The sequence below is a fragment of the Aphelocoma coerulescens genome, chromosome 22 (genome assembly GCF_041296385.1).
Source record: "Aphelocoma coerulescens isolate FSJ_1873_10779 chromosome 22, UR_Acoe_1.0, whole genome shotgun sequence".
NCBI classification, from domain to species: Eukaryota; Metazoa; Chordata; class Aves; order Passeriformes; family Corvidae; genus Aphelocoma; species Aphelocoma coerulescens.
The window spans coordinates 5,032,044-5,046,965 of record NC_091035.1 but is presented as its reverse complement, the minus strand read 5'-3'; the positions used below and the strand labels follow the sequence as shown (position 1 = coordinate 5,046,965).

At 56.5% G+C, this 14,922-nt stretch overlaps 4 protein-coding genes across 5 annotated transcripts; 1 reads left to right on the top strand and 3 right to left on the bottom strand.

The window, feature by feature from the left end:
- Positions 1 to 380: 380 nt before the first annotated feature.
- LOC138121814 (protein phosphatase 1 regulatory subunit 3C-B-like) lies at positions 381 to 1,973 on the bottom strand. The gene is made up of 2 exons (XM_069035674.1): positions 1,902 to 1,973; positions 381 to 1,814 (listed from the first exon to the last, which is right to left on the bottom strand). Exons 1-2 carry the CDS (start codon positions 1,913 to 1,915, stop codon positions 905 to 907), a joined length of 924 nt encoding a protein of 307 aa, XP_068891775.1. The 5' UTR covers positions 1,916 to 1,973; the 3' UTR covers positions 381 to 904.
- A 77-nt stretch (positions 1,974 to 2,050) lies between these two features.
- LOC138121618 (peptide chain release factor 2-like) lies at positions 2,051 to 2,944 on the top strand. Its single transcript, XM_069035313.1, has one exon. The coding sequence runs from the start codon at positions 2,051 to 2,053 to the stop codon at positions 2,942 to 2,944; it is 894 nt and encodes a 297-aa protein (XP_068891414.1).
- A 2,718-nt stretch (positions 2,945 to 5,662) lies between these two features.
- Positions 5,663 to 8,108, bottom strand: GINS4 (GINS complex subunit 4). The gene is made up of 7 exons (XM_069035676.1): positions 7,947 to 8,108; positions 7,686 to 7,772; positions 7,265 to 7,378; positions 6,700 to 6,797; positions 6,291 to 6,379; positions 5,848 to 5,938; positions 5,663 to 5,759 (listed from the first exon to the last, which is right to left on the bottom strand). Exons 1-7 carry the CDS (start codon positions 8,031 to 8,033, stop codon positions 5,663 to 5,665), a joined length of 663 nt encoding a protein of 220 aa, XP_068891777.1. The 5' UTR covers positions 8,034 to 8,108.
- Positions 8,109 to 9,543: 1,435 nt separating this feature from the next.
- Positions 9,544 to 14,650, bottom strand: GOLGA7 (golgin A7). 2 transcript variants are annotated; one of them, XM_069035539.1, is made up of 5 exons: positions 14,496 to 14,650; positions 13,229 to 13,381; positions 12,853 to 12,954; positions 11,702 to 11,765; positions 9,544 to 10,808 (listed from the first exon to the last, which is right to left on the bottom strand). In XM_069035539.1, exons 1-4 carry the CDS (start codon positions 14,640 to 14,642, stop codon positions 11,718 to 11,720), a joined length of 450 nt encoding a protein of 149 aa, XP_068891640.1. In that variant the 5' UTR covers positions 14,643 to 14,650; the 3' UTR covers positions 9,544 to 10,808; positions 11,702 to 11,717. The 2 variants fall into 2 exon arrangements, with proteins under 2 accessions (XP_068891640.1, XP_068891641.1); XM_069035540.1 differs by lacking the exon at positions 14,496 to 14,650 and adding an exon at positions 14,316 to 14,489.
- Positions 14,651 to 14,922: the final 272 nt, after the last annotated feature.

Sequence of the window (14,922 nt, the reverse complement as noted above, 5' to 3'; positions counted from 1 at the left end):
ACTGCGGCGCGGCCGCACCGCCACGGGGAGGCCGCGGTCCCGGGGATAACGGTGTGCGGGCGGGCCAGGCGCCGTCCGGGCGCCCCGGCCTCGCCGTGCGCCGCGCGGAGCGGCGGTCCCGGGCGGGTGCGGGGCGGGAGGGGGCGCGGGGGCCGCTCCGGGCGGTCACTCACCTGCTGCCGCCGCCGCCGCCGGGCCCCGCTCCGCCCCGCCACGTGCCGTGCGCGCCCCCGCACCGCGCTGCGTGCGTGACGCCAGCGCGCCGCCCGCGGGGCCGCGCCCGCAGGGCCGCGCCGCTCGCCGCCGACGACAGAGGGCGCCTGCGCGACCGCCAGGCTCCCCGGCCCCACCCCCCGGGCAGGCGGAGGAGGAGGCAGGAGTCGCGAAGCGCCGTCACTTTATTGACTCCCCGTTACAGCACCAACCACCGGAGGCACCCCGCTGCTCTTGGCCCAGTAACCCCGCGGCGAGCCCGTCTCGGCACCGCGGTTCGGAGAGTGCTTGCAGCGGGAGGGTCCCGGCAGCACCAGGATCGTACCCCCCTCCCCAGCAGCTCTCTCCAGACAAGGCACTTGGGCAGCACCGGCCCCCGCGGCTCCCAGCGTGGCTCAGACGTGGCCGCGGGTCCCAGCCCACAGCCCCTTCCTTGTCACTCCCCTACTCTCAAGGGTGTTGCCCTGAGAACCTACACGCAGGAGTTACTTCAAGCAGCAACTTCCAGCCTCTGTAGAAACAGCCAGCAGTGAAGAAGCTTCTGCAGAGACTGGCGGCTGCTCATAGAGCAGCAGGCCGTGAAGGAGCTAACAAAACTGTGAGCAGCATCTTCTGCAGCTGACCCCTCCCCGAAGATCCCTGTACCAGTTGGGACATGGAAGGGACCTGCATCTCTCCCCGTGCTGCTTTCCTACCAATAAGGAGCTTGGGTCTCTAAATGCCGCCAGGTCTGCAGGTGAGAAAGGACTAGAGCAGCAGCCCCAGAGGTGCCAAGATGCTCCCAGGCCCTGCTGGCACTCTTCACAGCATGGGAGGGAGGGCGGATCATGCCCACATGGCGGATCTTGTAGTTCTTCCCATGGTTGTTGTCCCAGTGGGTCTTTTGTCCGCACTGGAAAGAGATGCAGAACTCTGTGACCCTATGGGAGATGGATGGCTTGGGCAGGATAAGCTCAAAAGAGAAGATGTCTGTGTCAGCTGAGCCGTACGTGCTGTGCATGTACTGGCAAGAGATGTCCTGGAAGCTCTTCCAGCCATCAAAGGTGATGCGGACCGTCACTTTCTTCTCATACTCAATGTTTTTAACCTTCACTGTCCCTGACAGAGCACGGTCCTGGATCACACAGCTCTCCAGGCAGACTAAGTTGCTGTGCAGGCTGTTGCGGAAAGTCACGTAATTCGCAGATGGCTGTGGGAAGTCCAGCACATACCTGCACGCTTCTGGGTGTAAGTCCCGCAGCCTAGGTCGGAAACAGGCAAGGTCTGACAAGGCATGCTGCAAATCACAGAGGTCCTCCTCAATCTTTGAGAAGAAGCGGACAGCCGTCAGTGAGAGCCCCTTCATATCAGCAAACACAACCCGCTTCTTCTTCTGGCCCTTGGAGCTCTTGGTACTGTCTCGCCGCTCCGGCTCAGGTTCTGCGCTCAGCTTCTGGTTGAGACAGGATCGGAGGGGTTTGCGGCCTCGGTTGCCCCGCAGCTCTTCGTAGGAGTTCAGCAGCTTGCGGATGGGGGGCGAGTGGCTCAGGCAGAGCCGCACGGCCAGGTCCACGGGCATGGCTGGGGGGGCAACAGCCCGCCCGCTGCACACCTGGAAAAGCCTAGAGGCGAAGAGGGGGTCAGACGGCGCGGCCCCAGCCGTCAGCCCCGGCGAGCCCCCCGCCCCACCCGCGCCCGGCCCCGCTCACTCGCCGCAGCTCATCGCGTCCCACCCGCTCCGCTCCGCTCCGCTCCGCTCCCGCCGCAGCGCCTCCTCCTCAATGGGGCCGTGGGAGCGCCCGCGGCCGGGACACCCCGCGCCAGCCAATCGCAGCCGCCGCCGCGCTCCGGGCGGCCAATGGGGATCGCCGCTGCTCCCACCCCGCCCCTCCTCCCGCGGGGCCGCGCGCGCGCCGGGCCGGGCGGCGGGAGAGCCCGGCGGCACCGGAGAGCCCGGCGGCACCGGAGAGCCGGCCGGTACCGGAGAGCCCGGCGGTACCGGAGAGCCCGGCGGCACCGGAGAGCCGGCCGGTACCGGAGAGCCCGGCGGCACCGGAGAGCCCGGCGGCACCGGAGAGCCCGGCGGTACCGGAGAGCCGGCCGGTACCGGAGAGCCCGGCGGTACCGGAGAGCCCGGCGGCACCGGAGAGCCGGCCGGTACCGGAGAGCCCGGCGGCACCGGAGAGCCCGGCGGCACCGGAGAGCCGGCCGGTACCGGAGAGCCCGGCGGTACCGGAGAGCCCGGCGGCACCGGAGAGCCGGCCGGTACCGGAGAGCCCGGCGGCACCGGAGAGCCCGGCGGCACCGGAGAGCCGGCCGGTACCGGAGAGCCCGGCGGTACCGGAGAGCCCGGCGGCACCGGAGAGCCGGCCGGTACCGGAGAGCCCGGCGGCACCGGAGAGCCCGGCGGCACCGGAGAGCCGGCCGGTACCGGAGAGCCCGGCGGCACCGGAGAGCCGGCCGGTACCGGAGAGCCGGCCGGTACCGGAGAGCCCGGCGGCACCGGAGAGCCGGCCGGTACCGGAGAGCCCGGCGGCACCGGAGAGCCCGGCGGCACCGGAGAGCCGGCCGGTACCGGAGAGCCCGGCGGCACCGGAGAGCTCGGCGGCACCGGAGAGCCGGCCGGTACCGGAGAGCCCGGCAGCACCAGAGAGCCCGGCGGCACCGGAGAGCCGGCCGGTACCGGAGAGCCCGGCGGCACTGGAGAGCTGGCCGGTACCGGAGAGCTCGGCAGCACCGGAGAGCCGGCTAGTACCGGAGAGCCGGCCGGTACCGGAGAGCCCGGCGGCACCGGAGAGCCCGGCAGCACCGGGCCCGGCTCGGGGAGAGCGCACAGCGCGGCCTTCTGCTGCGCCAGGCAGGGGCCAACAGGGGGACCAGCACACAAATGGCTCCTGGTGCCAGAAAAACACGAGTGCTTTTGGAGGACCAGTGTCTGTGGAACAATCAACACCGGGAAGTGTCTCTGGGAGAAAGAGGAGCATGTTCCTCTCATATAGTCTTTAATGGGGGAGGTTTGAACTGGTTTTATACACCCCTTTTAAGGTAATTGTCCAAAGGTAGCTGTTTCCAGGGTGTCTAAGCAGAGAAAACCCCAGACCCTCGGCACGTCCTCTAGCAACTCAGAAGCTTCTTACCCTAGAGGTGTGCACTGAGAAGGAAATTTGCTCACACCCAAGCACGCAAGAGACACTGTGGTGTCCCCAACATCTATGTTCAAAATCACCCTCACTGTTCAGCTCACATGTGACTCCTTGACAGTAAAGACTGTCACCTAAATCAGATCACCCTTACCTTGTACTCCTTGCTAATCTCCCCAGAGCTGTCTAGCCATTTATGTTAAGCAGTCCTGATTGTTCCTGCTGACAGCACAGATTTTCATCAGCTCATGACACAGCTGACTGACCTATCAGTATTTCTCCATGGGTCTCCATCACCACCATGTCTGAATGTCTGCAGCACAAGGCAAGACACCTCTCACAGGATGGCCAAAGTGAGCTTGAACCCAGTGCCCAGCTGGCAAAAACATGATGCAAAAACATCCTTTCAACACATGGTCTCGGGCTGACAATGCAAACCCCACCACTTCAGCAACCTGGGGTAGCCAACACAGACACCAGTCTTCCTAGCAATGAAACCAGTTGCCACACCTTTCTGTGGCCCCCAGGAGAGCAGCTGCGGCTCAGGCAGGGAAAACACAGCTCACCATCACTGCCCTCCCTGCAATCTCTTCCACCATCCACCTACTTTGCGTTCAAAGCTAATCACTAAGCAAACCCAAGCTATTTCCACCCAGGGGACAGCAGAGAACAAGGAATGTATTTGAACCCAAGTTTAACAGCAGGACCCATGGATGCTGGAAAAGCTACTCCTACTTTATTAATTCTCTCCCAGCTCCACAGATTAAAGTGGATGCACTGCTGCATCTTCTCCTCCATCTAAAAGTACAAGCCAAACGCATCATTTTCTCAATATAGTTGACACCTCCTTCCCCCAGCGCAGACAGAACAGAGGTGCAGTGTTAGCAGTTCCACAGAGGTGCCGGTATTTAGTCATGGAAGGACACAAAAGCACATTTTCAGGTGTGCCACAACTGACTCTCACTTGGAGCCTGACTGATCTCAGCCTACACTAGCCATCTCTCCTGCCTAGGACACTTTGAGGAGATTGCCATGTGCCAGCTGCCAAGCTCCAGAGAAGAGCTGCACCAAAGACACTCTGGGAAACCATCAGGTCAGTTAAAGTTCAGCTGCTAGAAGAGGACAGATGCCCCTCACGCTCACACTGCTGCAGCCATGTGACACGCAGCAGTGTGTCAAGTACAAGCTGTCTGGACAAGTATTCAGTCAAACTGAATAGGGCCAAGGAGAAAGCCTGCAGACATGCCACCTACACACTCCTCAGGCAGATCCTGTGGAGCACGCTTTCACAGCAGCAGATTAACGAGGATTTTGTCTGGAAGCTTCAGTCACCTCTGTGAAGTTGTCTGGCTGTAAATATGGGCACGGCACAATCCACAAGCCCTTCCTGGGGGGGCTGTCCAGAGGAACATGCTACTGATTCCTAAGGATTAAACCCAGCCCCCTCTTAACATCTATACTTGAAAGAATCTTCTTTACCTAAATGGATTAATTAGGAAGACTATAAACCACACATGCAAAGCCACTCACACTACAAGATGCCCTGTGTCACCCCCAGCCTTGTAGAGGAAGATGCTCCTCAGACACCCCTCATGCAGACCATGCATGGAAGAGAGACCCTGCCCTGATGAACACAAGCCCCTATCTGCCCATGCACTCAACAGGTTCCAAGCTGAGGTACCACAGAACACCCTGGCTTCTCCTCCAACTAGAAGAGGCCTGCATGGGGCAGCAGGGCCAGAGGAGCTTTTGCTTTGCGTGACCAGCAAAAATGAACTCCGTGTTCCCCTTCCCTTAGCAGTGGTTTCTGCAGAAGGGAGTCTGACAGTGTCTATTCTCACAAACGCAACCTGAAGCTGTACCAGAACCCCTCACCCTCTGCAAGGAGGGTCTCATATGATGCACAACAAAAACGGCTTTCTCCTGAGTCCATGCCCCCAGCTGTTCCATTTTAGTGATGTTATCTGCCACTGCTCTTAGACAAGGCATCCCAGCAGCTACACACTGAAGCTTTACAGACATTGCCCTGTGACACAGCCAGAGTAAGGACTGTATGGCTGTATGCTGGGCATGTCACAAGCAATCAGGAGCTCGATGAGCTGTGGGGGTAATGAATGCCTCTGCAGTATGACACTGTGGTACTCACCCCCAGTTGCCACTGTGCTCTGCCTGCCACATCCGTGGGGACCTGGCCCTGGGAGGGGACCCAGTCCCAGAGGAGACCTGGCCCAGGCAGCCCCACAGGGAGCTCCTGCCAGCCCCAGTGTGGCGGGGCGGGCAGGGGAGATGGTGCGGTGGCTGCCCCTCTGACCATGCACTTACCTCTCCCCTCAGATGAGCTGCACAGCTCCTGAGGCCACCAGAGGGGCCACGGTTCTGTAACGGATCAGGTGCTGCGAGCCCTCCTCCAGGTTGATGGCATATTCCCTGCAGAGACAGGCGGGACGTGAGCTGCAGCCCACGGCCATCAGTGACACTGACTGATACCTGTGCTGCACGGGAAGTGCCCACCTACCTCTGCTCATCTGTCTCTGGCTCCACCAGGATGTTCTCCTGCCGCTCCAGCACCCTCAGAAACACAAAGGAGTCCAGGTTGGGCTTTGGAACTGCAGACAACAGATTCAGAGCACAAGCTCAGCCCTCACTTATGTTCCCCTGCAGAACACCGAGGGGTCTGAGGGGCAGCAAACTTATAGCCAGCAAAGGGAACACCAGACACTTCTAACCAGATGCATGTGCCCAGCCTCACTGTAAGACAGGACGTAACAGCAGAGACCAGCATGATCCTCCAGCAGCAGCATGGAGCCATGTTACAACATTACCATCACATCACCTTTACTTCAACTGAGCAGCAAGTGGAGGACTAGCCCCCTTACATGTGGGGCTCCCTGGAGCTTTCCCCACACTTCCTCTTGCTTCTACAATTTTCAGATCACCCTGGAGTCTGGATGGACTCACCTGACTTTAGGAGAGACACTTTCTGCAGGTTAGGTGGCATGTGTTTTAGGACCACATTTTTCAGGTAAGCCTCTGTATTTGCCATGTACCTGAAACAAACCATTGAAGTATTGACTTAGTTAATAAAATACAAATCTGCAGGGAGAGTATTGACTCAAAACAAGAGTAAGCGACAGCTCCTCATCCCACAGGCACAGCCAAAGACAGGCCCTTGGCCTACCCTGGTAACTGACTCAGTCACCAGAGTTATTTTGTTTTAGTTCCTTTCTTGCCCATAAGGAAACCTCCTGGTAAAACACACTGATTCTTACTTCAAATCCATCTAAGGCTCACAGAACTTCAGCAAAACACACAGTTAAGTTTCTATAATCTATAAAAGGGGAGGAAGATACATCGAAAATCTACTCACTCTTTAGCAAAAGCAAACTCCTCTGGTGATAAAATGGAGGGCTCCCCTTCAGCTCGAGACTTCTCCTTCTCCAGGATGTGGGGAAAAAACTTCTCTATCTAATATTGGAACACAATCCAAAAGAATTATATAGATCTCTCCCAGGAGTTCAGTGCTTAAACCCCCACTTCTCCACTGGATTCCCCTACAAGCTGTAGGAGCAGCCACAGGCCTGCCCAAATCCCTACTCCTGAATTAACTGTGACATCACACGGGATTGCCAAGCTATACAACCATGTGTGCACATAGCAGGACTCAGGCAGAATGGGACAGCATTCAGCTGTGCCACCCTAAGCTTAGATGAAGCAAACAGCGCTCCCAGTGTTGTGAACAACACTGCTGTGACCTTCCTTCATTACAATACGAAAGCATGTCCAAGAAATTAACTTCTTTGAGTTACGCTTCTGAGAACAGAGAGAGAACATGCTTTAATTAAATGCCATGCTGAAGTAGGAAGCTCTGTGTGGGTAAAAATGCCTCCTGAAATCACCCTTTTACACTCTCTGGGCTGCACAGCAAGCATTACCTTCACCAGTCGACACCGCAAGTAGCTGCTGAGCACAAAACGGATCCTTTCGACCTCCATGTGGTGAACACTGACCTTCAGGTCGCCTCTCTTTGCCCGCTTCAGGTTTGCTTCCTGCAAGAAAAAGCAAAGAGAAATTAAACGGTTGAAATGTCAGACAACAAAAAACAGAGAGGAAGAGAGGTTTTGTACACAGAACCCACAAAATCAGACTACGGCTGCTTTTGACGACTCAAAGAACACCGCTTGTTTGTACTTCAGCCCCTCTCCAAGGCAAGCTCAGAGAAAAAACTCAGAGAAGCTTTGTCTCGGAGACAGGGAAGCAGACAAGCCCGGCCCTCTCAGAGAGACTCAGGCAGGTACCTGCCAGACCAGGCAACGAGGGCGGGCCTGTCCCACCACCCCAGCCAAGAGAACCTACCATATGGTCCAGCTGCTCCACAACACACTCGATGACTTCAGGTTTACTCTCCAGCAGTTCTGGAGCAAATTTCTCATTCAGCCAGGCCTGAAAGAAGGCAGGCTGTCAGTGAAAGCGAGGAAGACCGTAGCTACACAACCCCACCGGCGAGAGGGCAAAAACACGGCCGCGGCCCCGCCGCTCGGCATCTGCTCCAGAGCGCCCAGCGGTCAGCAACCCCCGCGTTCCCCGGCCCACGCCTGCCGCTCCAGCCCGCGCTACCTGCTCCAGGCTGTGGATCAGCTGTGCTGGGGTAAGCACCATCTCCTCGCCGTCGCCGTCCGAGTCCCCGCCGGCCGCGGCCGCCATCGCTCCCGCCAAGCCCGCCCGGCCCGCGGCACGGCGCACGCGCAGCGGCCCGGGAACGTGGATAGGGATCCCCGGGGCGGCTCTTGGGCCACTCCGGAAGCAGATTACGGCCGCGGCTGCTCCGGCCAATCAGAAGGCGGATTGAAGAAGCCATCTTTTTCGGCCAATCAGAATGCAGATTGAAGCTGCCGCTTTTTCGGCCAATCAGGAGACGGATTGAAACTGCAGCTTTTTCGGCCAATCACAGTGCGGCTCGCGGCTGCAGCTTTTCCAGCCAATCAGGAAGCGGATTGAAGCTGGCCAATCAGGAGACAGATAGGAAATGCAACTGCTTAGGGCAGCCCGGAAGTAGATCAGGCCGCAGCCTGCGCAGCCAATCAGGGAGCAGATTCGCGCTGCAACTCCTGGGCCAATCAGGAGCCAGATTCAGGCTGCAGCTTTTTTGGCTAATCAGGCGGTGGATTGAAGCTGCAGCTATTTCAGCCAATCAGCACTCAGCAGATATGAACCCCCGCCCCCCCCCATGAGCCCGTCCCCCACCCCCAGCACCAGGGACAAAGTGGCCGCTCAGGACCAGCCCCTCTGCAGGACCAGCCCCGCTGCAGGACCAGCCCCGCTCAGGACCAGCCCCGCTCAGGACCAGCCCCGCTGCAGGACCAGCCCCGCTCAGGACCAGCCCCGCTCAGGACCAGCCCCGCTGCAGGACCAGCCCCGCTCAGGACCAGCCCCGCTCAGGACCAGCCCCGCTGCAGGACCAGCCCCGCTCAGGACCAGCCCCGCTCAGGACCAGCCCCTCTGCAGGACCAGCCCCGCTGCAGGACCAGCCCCGCTCAGGACCAGCCCCTCTGCAGGACCAGCCCCTCTGCAGGACCAGCCCCGCTGCAGGACCAGCCCCGCTCAGGACCAGCCCCTCTGCAGGACCAGCCCCGCTGCAGGACCAGCCCCGCTGCAGGACCAGCCCCGCTCAGGACCAGCCCCGCTGCAGGACCAGCCCCGCTGCAGGACCAGCCCCGCTCAGGACCAGCCCCGCTGCAGGACCAGCCCCGCTGCAGGACCAGCCCCTCTGCAGGACCAGCCCCGCTCAGGACCAGCCCCGTTGCAGGACCAGCCCCGCTGCAGGACCAGCCCCGCTCAGGACCAGCCCCGCTGCAGGACCAGCCCCGCTCAGGACCAGCCCCGCTCAGGACCAGCCCCTCTGCAGGACCAGCCCCTCTGCAGGACCAGCCCCGCTGCAGGACCAGCCCCTCTGCAGGACCAGCCCCGCTCAGGACCAGCCCCTCTGCAGGACCAGCCCCGCTGCAGGACCAGCCCCGCTCAGGACCAGCCCCGCTCAGGACCAGCCCCGCTCAGGACCAGCCCCGCTGCAGGCAGAGCTGTCGGGCCCCCAGGGACACGGCCCCGGCTGTGCCTCAGGCCGAGCCCCGAGGCGCTGCAGTTCTGGCCATTCCCGGCCCAGCGTTCCAGAGTCACCCTGTGCCCCACACCACGGTGCTGCCAGAACAGACCTGGACACAGTTTAAGAAAAGGTTTACTGATCCATCAGTACTTCTGCCAATATTGCAACAGCTCTGAAAGGCAAACACTGTTACAGTTTAGAAAAAACAAATTTTATACAATGAAAATATTAATCAAATCTCAAACCCCCACAGTGGCTAAGGAATGAGCCTGGAGTTCATATCCAGTATTAGCACCTGCAGCACCACCACCAACCAATCCAGCCCCTCTACCACTGCTAAGCCATCTCTTCTGAACTCCTGAGCTCCTTCTACAACTGGACACTGACACTCTGCCCCTATACCAGGACACCTGGGCTTTGATAAGGTTAAAGGATATGAGAAAGGATTCAGCCAGCCTGGATTGTGAGAACTTCACTTGTGCAGGTACTGCTGAGCAATGTCCATGCATGGGGATGCTAAGGAATGCACAGCTCAACTCCTCAATGTGTGCCAGCAGACAGAATTAAGAAATCCACCTTACACAGTATCTTAAAGTTTGTCAGATCAATGTTTTCCTATAAATTATATATAAGAAATCCATAAAGAAACAGTTTTACACTTCACATATTAATCAGAGTAGGGTGGGAATTGTTATTTTTATTGGCTCAGCATCCACTTTACTGTGCTCACTGTTTCATGACTGAACAGGCCCCTCTTGGTGAGCACTGACAGGGCCAACGACAGCACAGACACAGGGGCAGAAAAACCACCAGGGTTAAAGTCTGGCTACACCCCCCCTTCTAGGGACAACCAAGACATTAACACAAGGAACACTTTGCCTTTTGGTTTTCCACAAGGATCAGCACAAGAGACGTTGCCTTGAGTCACTCCTTGCTGGGAAGAGGCACTGTGTATCTCTGCACTCTAACACTGAACTGGAGGGAAATTCCCAACTTTGAGCTGGAGCTTTCCAAAGCTCAACTGACATACAGAAGGGTTTAAGAACCAGGGAGGAACAGCACTGCACTTACAGGACTAAAATTAAACCTCTCTTGGGCTGAGGGCCCCATTTCTTTCGGGAGAGAGCGTAGCTTTACCACTTCTGCCTTTTCTTGAGGAAAAAAACCCAAACCAAACCAAAACTAAAAAGTGATCCTGTTGCTTCCAAATCTACTGCAAAGTGGATGCTGACCAGCTAGGTCACCCCCTGGGGAGCAGTTTGAGGAAGTTAGTCCTTGTAGTAGATGGCACTGTGGATCTGGCAGCAGAGAAAGGAATGATGCTCTAAAGTAGGAGGTAGGGGAGCCTTGGTACAGCAAGTCCACCGGTGAGCTATCATCTAGAAAAGAAGTTTCATATGATTAGAAACTCTTCCTAAATCAAACCAAAAGCCCCCCCTACACAAACCTTTCTACAGCTGCAGGAAGACTGTGGCAGGAGCAAGTTACCATGTGTTATGGTGAGCAGCATGAGCAGAACCCAGAACTGTTGATTTCATTTGTCCAACAGAAAATAAAGACCTTTATTGTTTGTTTCTTTTTGCATAACAGGCATAAATGTTTCCCATCTCTTTTCCGAATACACTGCCAACAATCCATACTTAACACTCCCATCCCAGGACCTGCAGAGCACCTAACATAAGGGAGCCAGTCCCAGTGTGAGCTTTCCAAAAGCAAAGTCAGGGATAGTAATTCTGATGGTCTATATTGGATACAATTAGCATGAGCCTGTATTTTGGCCTTTCCCTTCCAAGTCCAGTGAACACTCTTCACTTTGTGACTTGCCCCACAGCACCAAGAAAACTGAGAGCCTTTCAGCAGAGCTCTTCCAGGCTGCTGGCCCCTCTTACCCGAAAGCATCACAAGTAAAGACACCAGCGTGATAACTACAACAGCAGCCAACTGAAAAACTGCAACAAAAAGGCTCAGTGTGCTAGAATACATCCAGGAACAGAGTCCATTTTTTACTGACCTGAGAAGAATTTTGGACATAATATAATAGCACAAGTTAGCCCATTTCCACAATCAAGACCCAAATTTCTTCAAGGTAATGTTCAGCAACATCATGCCCAGTACTGATATTTTTACTTTCAAGAAGAGCTGGTCCACACAGGATTTCTGTGAACAGTCTTTGATTACATACAAGGGTGGCATAAACTGACTCAGTATGACAGTACCCACCCCTCTGAGCACAGAAAGATGTTGAGATTGATCTGAGCTAAGGGTAACATACCTGAGACTCCACAGTTCTATCTTCCACTGGCCAAACCTCTGTCTTCATAAATGGTAATTTCAATCTGCACAGAAAAGCTGTCAGGGAAATACACTATAAAGAGACTATGAAAACATAACCAGAAAAAGGCAGAAAAACATTAAGGTGATAGGACTTTTGATATACTAGCTGTTTTAAGGCAGGTCTCAGAGCTCCAAAGCAAAGGGAACAGTCCATGTGAGATGCCTCATCAGGTAAGAACACTGGCTCCCAGCCCAGGGCCTGCACAGGAACTCGGTGCTGTGTACAGAGGATTTGAGCCTTGCCCCTCTTCTGTTAAATTTTGGGGAAGGCTGTGCACCAAGGAAAAAAGTTAACACTGCTAATAAGTCACCTACCAAACTGAAAATGCTTTTACTCAAGTTGAATGTTGTTTAGTTTTTTTCCAGGAGGTGTACACACAATGGAAAACACTTAAGAGAAAAAGGGAGTCATGTAGGTGACAGCTCTGAGCTATTTGGACGACAACACAGAAAATCCAACTGCAAGGGATTAGCCTTATCATACATTCAATTGGCATTGGGTTCCAAGTTGCTGTGGTTTCAATATTTTCAAAGAAAGATGTGTTACTCATTATACTCCACCATTTGCTATGAGAGGTCTTTACAACTTCAGGCACTAACTACGTAAAATGTCTGCAGTGTGGCTCAAGAGCTGAAGAAAAAGGGTGGAAAAAAGCCACACTGGAAGCAAGAGCAAGTGCTGGGCTTGCAGCGATCTTGTATCTCAAAATCTTCACCAGAACCTGAACTGAGGGTGGTAAATTAAGTAATGGCCAGCTCTTGTTCTCACAACATCAACTTCTGTCCTACCAACACGGTCGCTTCTTTCCCCAGTCAGAAAACCAGCATTTCTGGAGGTCACTGGAACAGAGGAAGTATCTCTCGATTGCTCTTTCCATGCAGTCACAAAGGTCGTGTTCCACATTTTCATGGGCTTTCCATGTGCCAAATTTTAATGTACTAAAACCTGACTGGAGACCAGGACACAACAAAGAGCAACAAGACTAATCACAGATTCTATATCACAGATCAAGCATGAGCAGAGGTGCCTCACTGAGAGAAACAAGGAGCACGAGGCAGGAGACAATGTCAGAAGGCACAGAAGGATACAACTCTTAATCCTCTTTCAATGGGGTCTGTCAGCAGAAGGCCCTGAGGAGCGTAGATCTTCTCATTCTGTTCCTGAATGAACTTAGCAATTTTCTTTAGAACCTGGTAATGAAACAGCACAGGAGTCTCGATTGTTTCCTTTCCAGCAATATCACAGCTATGGCAACATGAGAACTAACATGCAACTGGTCTGATGGCTCCACAGTGCAGGCACTTCCCACAGGATTCAGGGTGACGCCCATGGGACCCAAACTGACCAGTACCAACATGTCTGAGGTACTTCCGTAAAGAATCTGTACCACAGTGCTGCAACTCACAGGAAACCCACCAAGAACCAAGTACGTGCCCGCAGGCTGAAGGGGAAACAAACACATACCTTTTCATAGTGTGTCTCCATGCACAGGAAGATGGTGTAGGCAGTCAGGCAGGCGAGACAACCCTCAAGGTAAGATTGGCCCCCAAGTTTTTCAGCTTCTGCATAGAGGTTGTTCAGTGTCCGGACTGTCTCCTCAAACTGCTGCCTGTCAATCTGCAAGAAAAGCAAGTGGGGCTGTCAGCTGCACACTTCAGAACTCACCAATACCCCTGTACATCCACCTCCACTCATGGGTCATCTGCACTGTGCTCAGAGCCCCAGCCTGAAACACAGAGAGTTACAGACCTGCAGTTCTTTGTTAGACACCTGTCCTGTGCTCAAGCTGAGTCTGAATTCAAACACATGTGGACACAAACCCATTCAGAGCAACAAACCTAAGCAAATGTGCAATTCAACTGTGAAAAAAACGGAATTCATGCACAGGGATGCACTGGGTTAAAATGAGCAGGTACAGAGTGGATGGACACTCCATACTCACAGTGCCTTGGTGCTGCTGCAGTGCTGACCAAACACACCCTCAACAAAACACAACAAAGGAACACGGAAGAGAAAAAAGCGGAGTCAGAGAAAGAAAATGGGGTAGGAAGGCATGTTTGTTTGACTGTCAGCTGAAGATACCACAACTGACAGCACCGAGCAAAACGAAAGTACTTGAGACAGCATTTGTGAGGCCTTTAAGCGGGTTCGGCAGGACGGGCAGGATTCCAAGGGAGAGGACAATGTCAACACCTGAGACTCCACCTGAGAGCACGGAGCCGGCTCTGTTCTCACAGACACAACGAGTACATTCTGCCCTACTGCTGCAAACCAGCCGCCTTCCCCAGGACTGACCACAGTCCGGGACGGGGACACGGGGGAGGAACCACGTCCGCTCCTGCACCTGAACGGCCTCGGTTAGAGATTCGTGCAGTAGATGCTATCCCGCCCTCGAGGAACGCGCAGAACTGGCTCCAACCCGGGCAGGGCACCTGCGAACGCCACCTGGGCGCAGGCCCGTAAGGCCCGGGCCAGGCCCTGCCTGGCGTGCAGGCTCCGTGCGCCGCTCTCGCCGCGAGCCCCGGGCCGGCCCCGGCCCGCCCCGCCTCACCCTGTTCTCCAGCTCGGCCGGGAACTTGCTCTGGAACTGGCAGCGCGTCCCGCCGCTGTAGTCGCGCTGGATGAACACCTTGCCCGACACCGGCGCCTGCTGCGGCCTCATCGCGCCGCCGCCCCTGTCCCGTCCGGTCCCTGCGCTCCGCCGGGCACCCCGCGCGCTCCGCGCACTTACGGCTGTCGCAAAACCGCCGAGGCGACTCCGGGCTGGGTAAGGGCGGAAGTGCCGCCAGGCGCCACGAGGCGCGGCACTGCGCAGGCGCAGTCCCAGGGGCCGCTGAACGGCAGGAACTACGCATGCGCGAAAGCACCCGTGTCCCATTGGGTGTAGCGCTGTTCCCCTTCCCATCGCAGGCGCGGTCAGCCCACGTGACACACACCCCCCCCCCCGCACCCCGCACTTGGTACCGCCCGGGCCCCGGGAGCGGGCGCGGCCCCGCCGGGAGCCGGGCCTGGCGCTGTCCCCGGTGGCCGCCGCTCCCGACCCGGGGATCAGTTTCGTGGTGTTTGCTTGGGAATTGGAGCCGGTGGGAACAGACCGACAGCTGCTCCCGCAGCTTTATCCCAGCTGGTTGTGCCGACGCACACGGGATCCGTTGGTG

Excerpts from the sequence above, each read along its gene's own strand:
- LOC138121618 (XM_069035313.1), top strand. The coding sequence starts at position 2,051 with ATGGGGATCGCCGCTGCTCCCACCCCGCCCCTCCTCCCGCGGGGCCGC.
- GINS4 (XM_069035676.1), bottom strand. The coding sequence starts at position 8,033 with ATGGCGGCCGCGGCCGGCGGGGACTCGGACGGCGACGGCGAGGAGATG. Across the intron at positions 7,379-7,685 it reads TGGAGCAGCTGGACCATATG|GAAGCAAACCTGAAGCGGGC; the intron begins GTAGGTTCTCTT and ends TTTTTCTTGCAG. Across the intron at positions 6,380-6,699 it reads GAGTTTGCTTTTGCTAAAGA|GTACATGGCAAATACAGAGG; the intron begins GTGAGTAGATTT and ends GGTTTGTTTCAG.
- GOLGA7 (XM_069035539.1), bottom strand. The coding sequence starts at position 14,642 with ATGGGACACGGGTGCTTTCGCGCATGCGTAGTTCCTGCCGTTCAGCGG. Across the intron at positions 12,955-13,228 it reads TGGAGACACACTATGAAAAG|GTTCTAAAGAAAATTGCTAA; the intron begins GTATGTGTTTGT and ends TTTCATTACCAG. Across the intron at positions 11,766-12,852 it reads TTGAAAGAGGATTAAGAGTT|ATTGAAATTACCATTTATGA; the intron begins GTATCCTTCTGT and ends TTTTCTGTGCAG.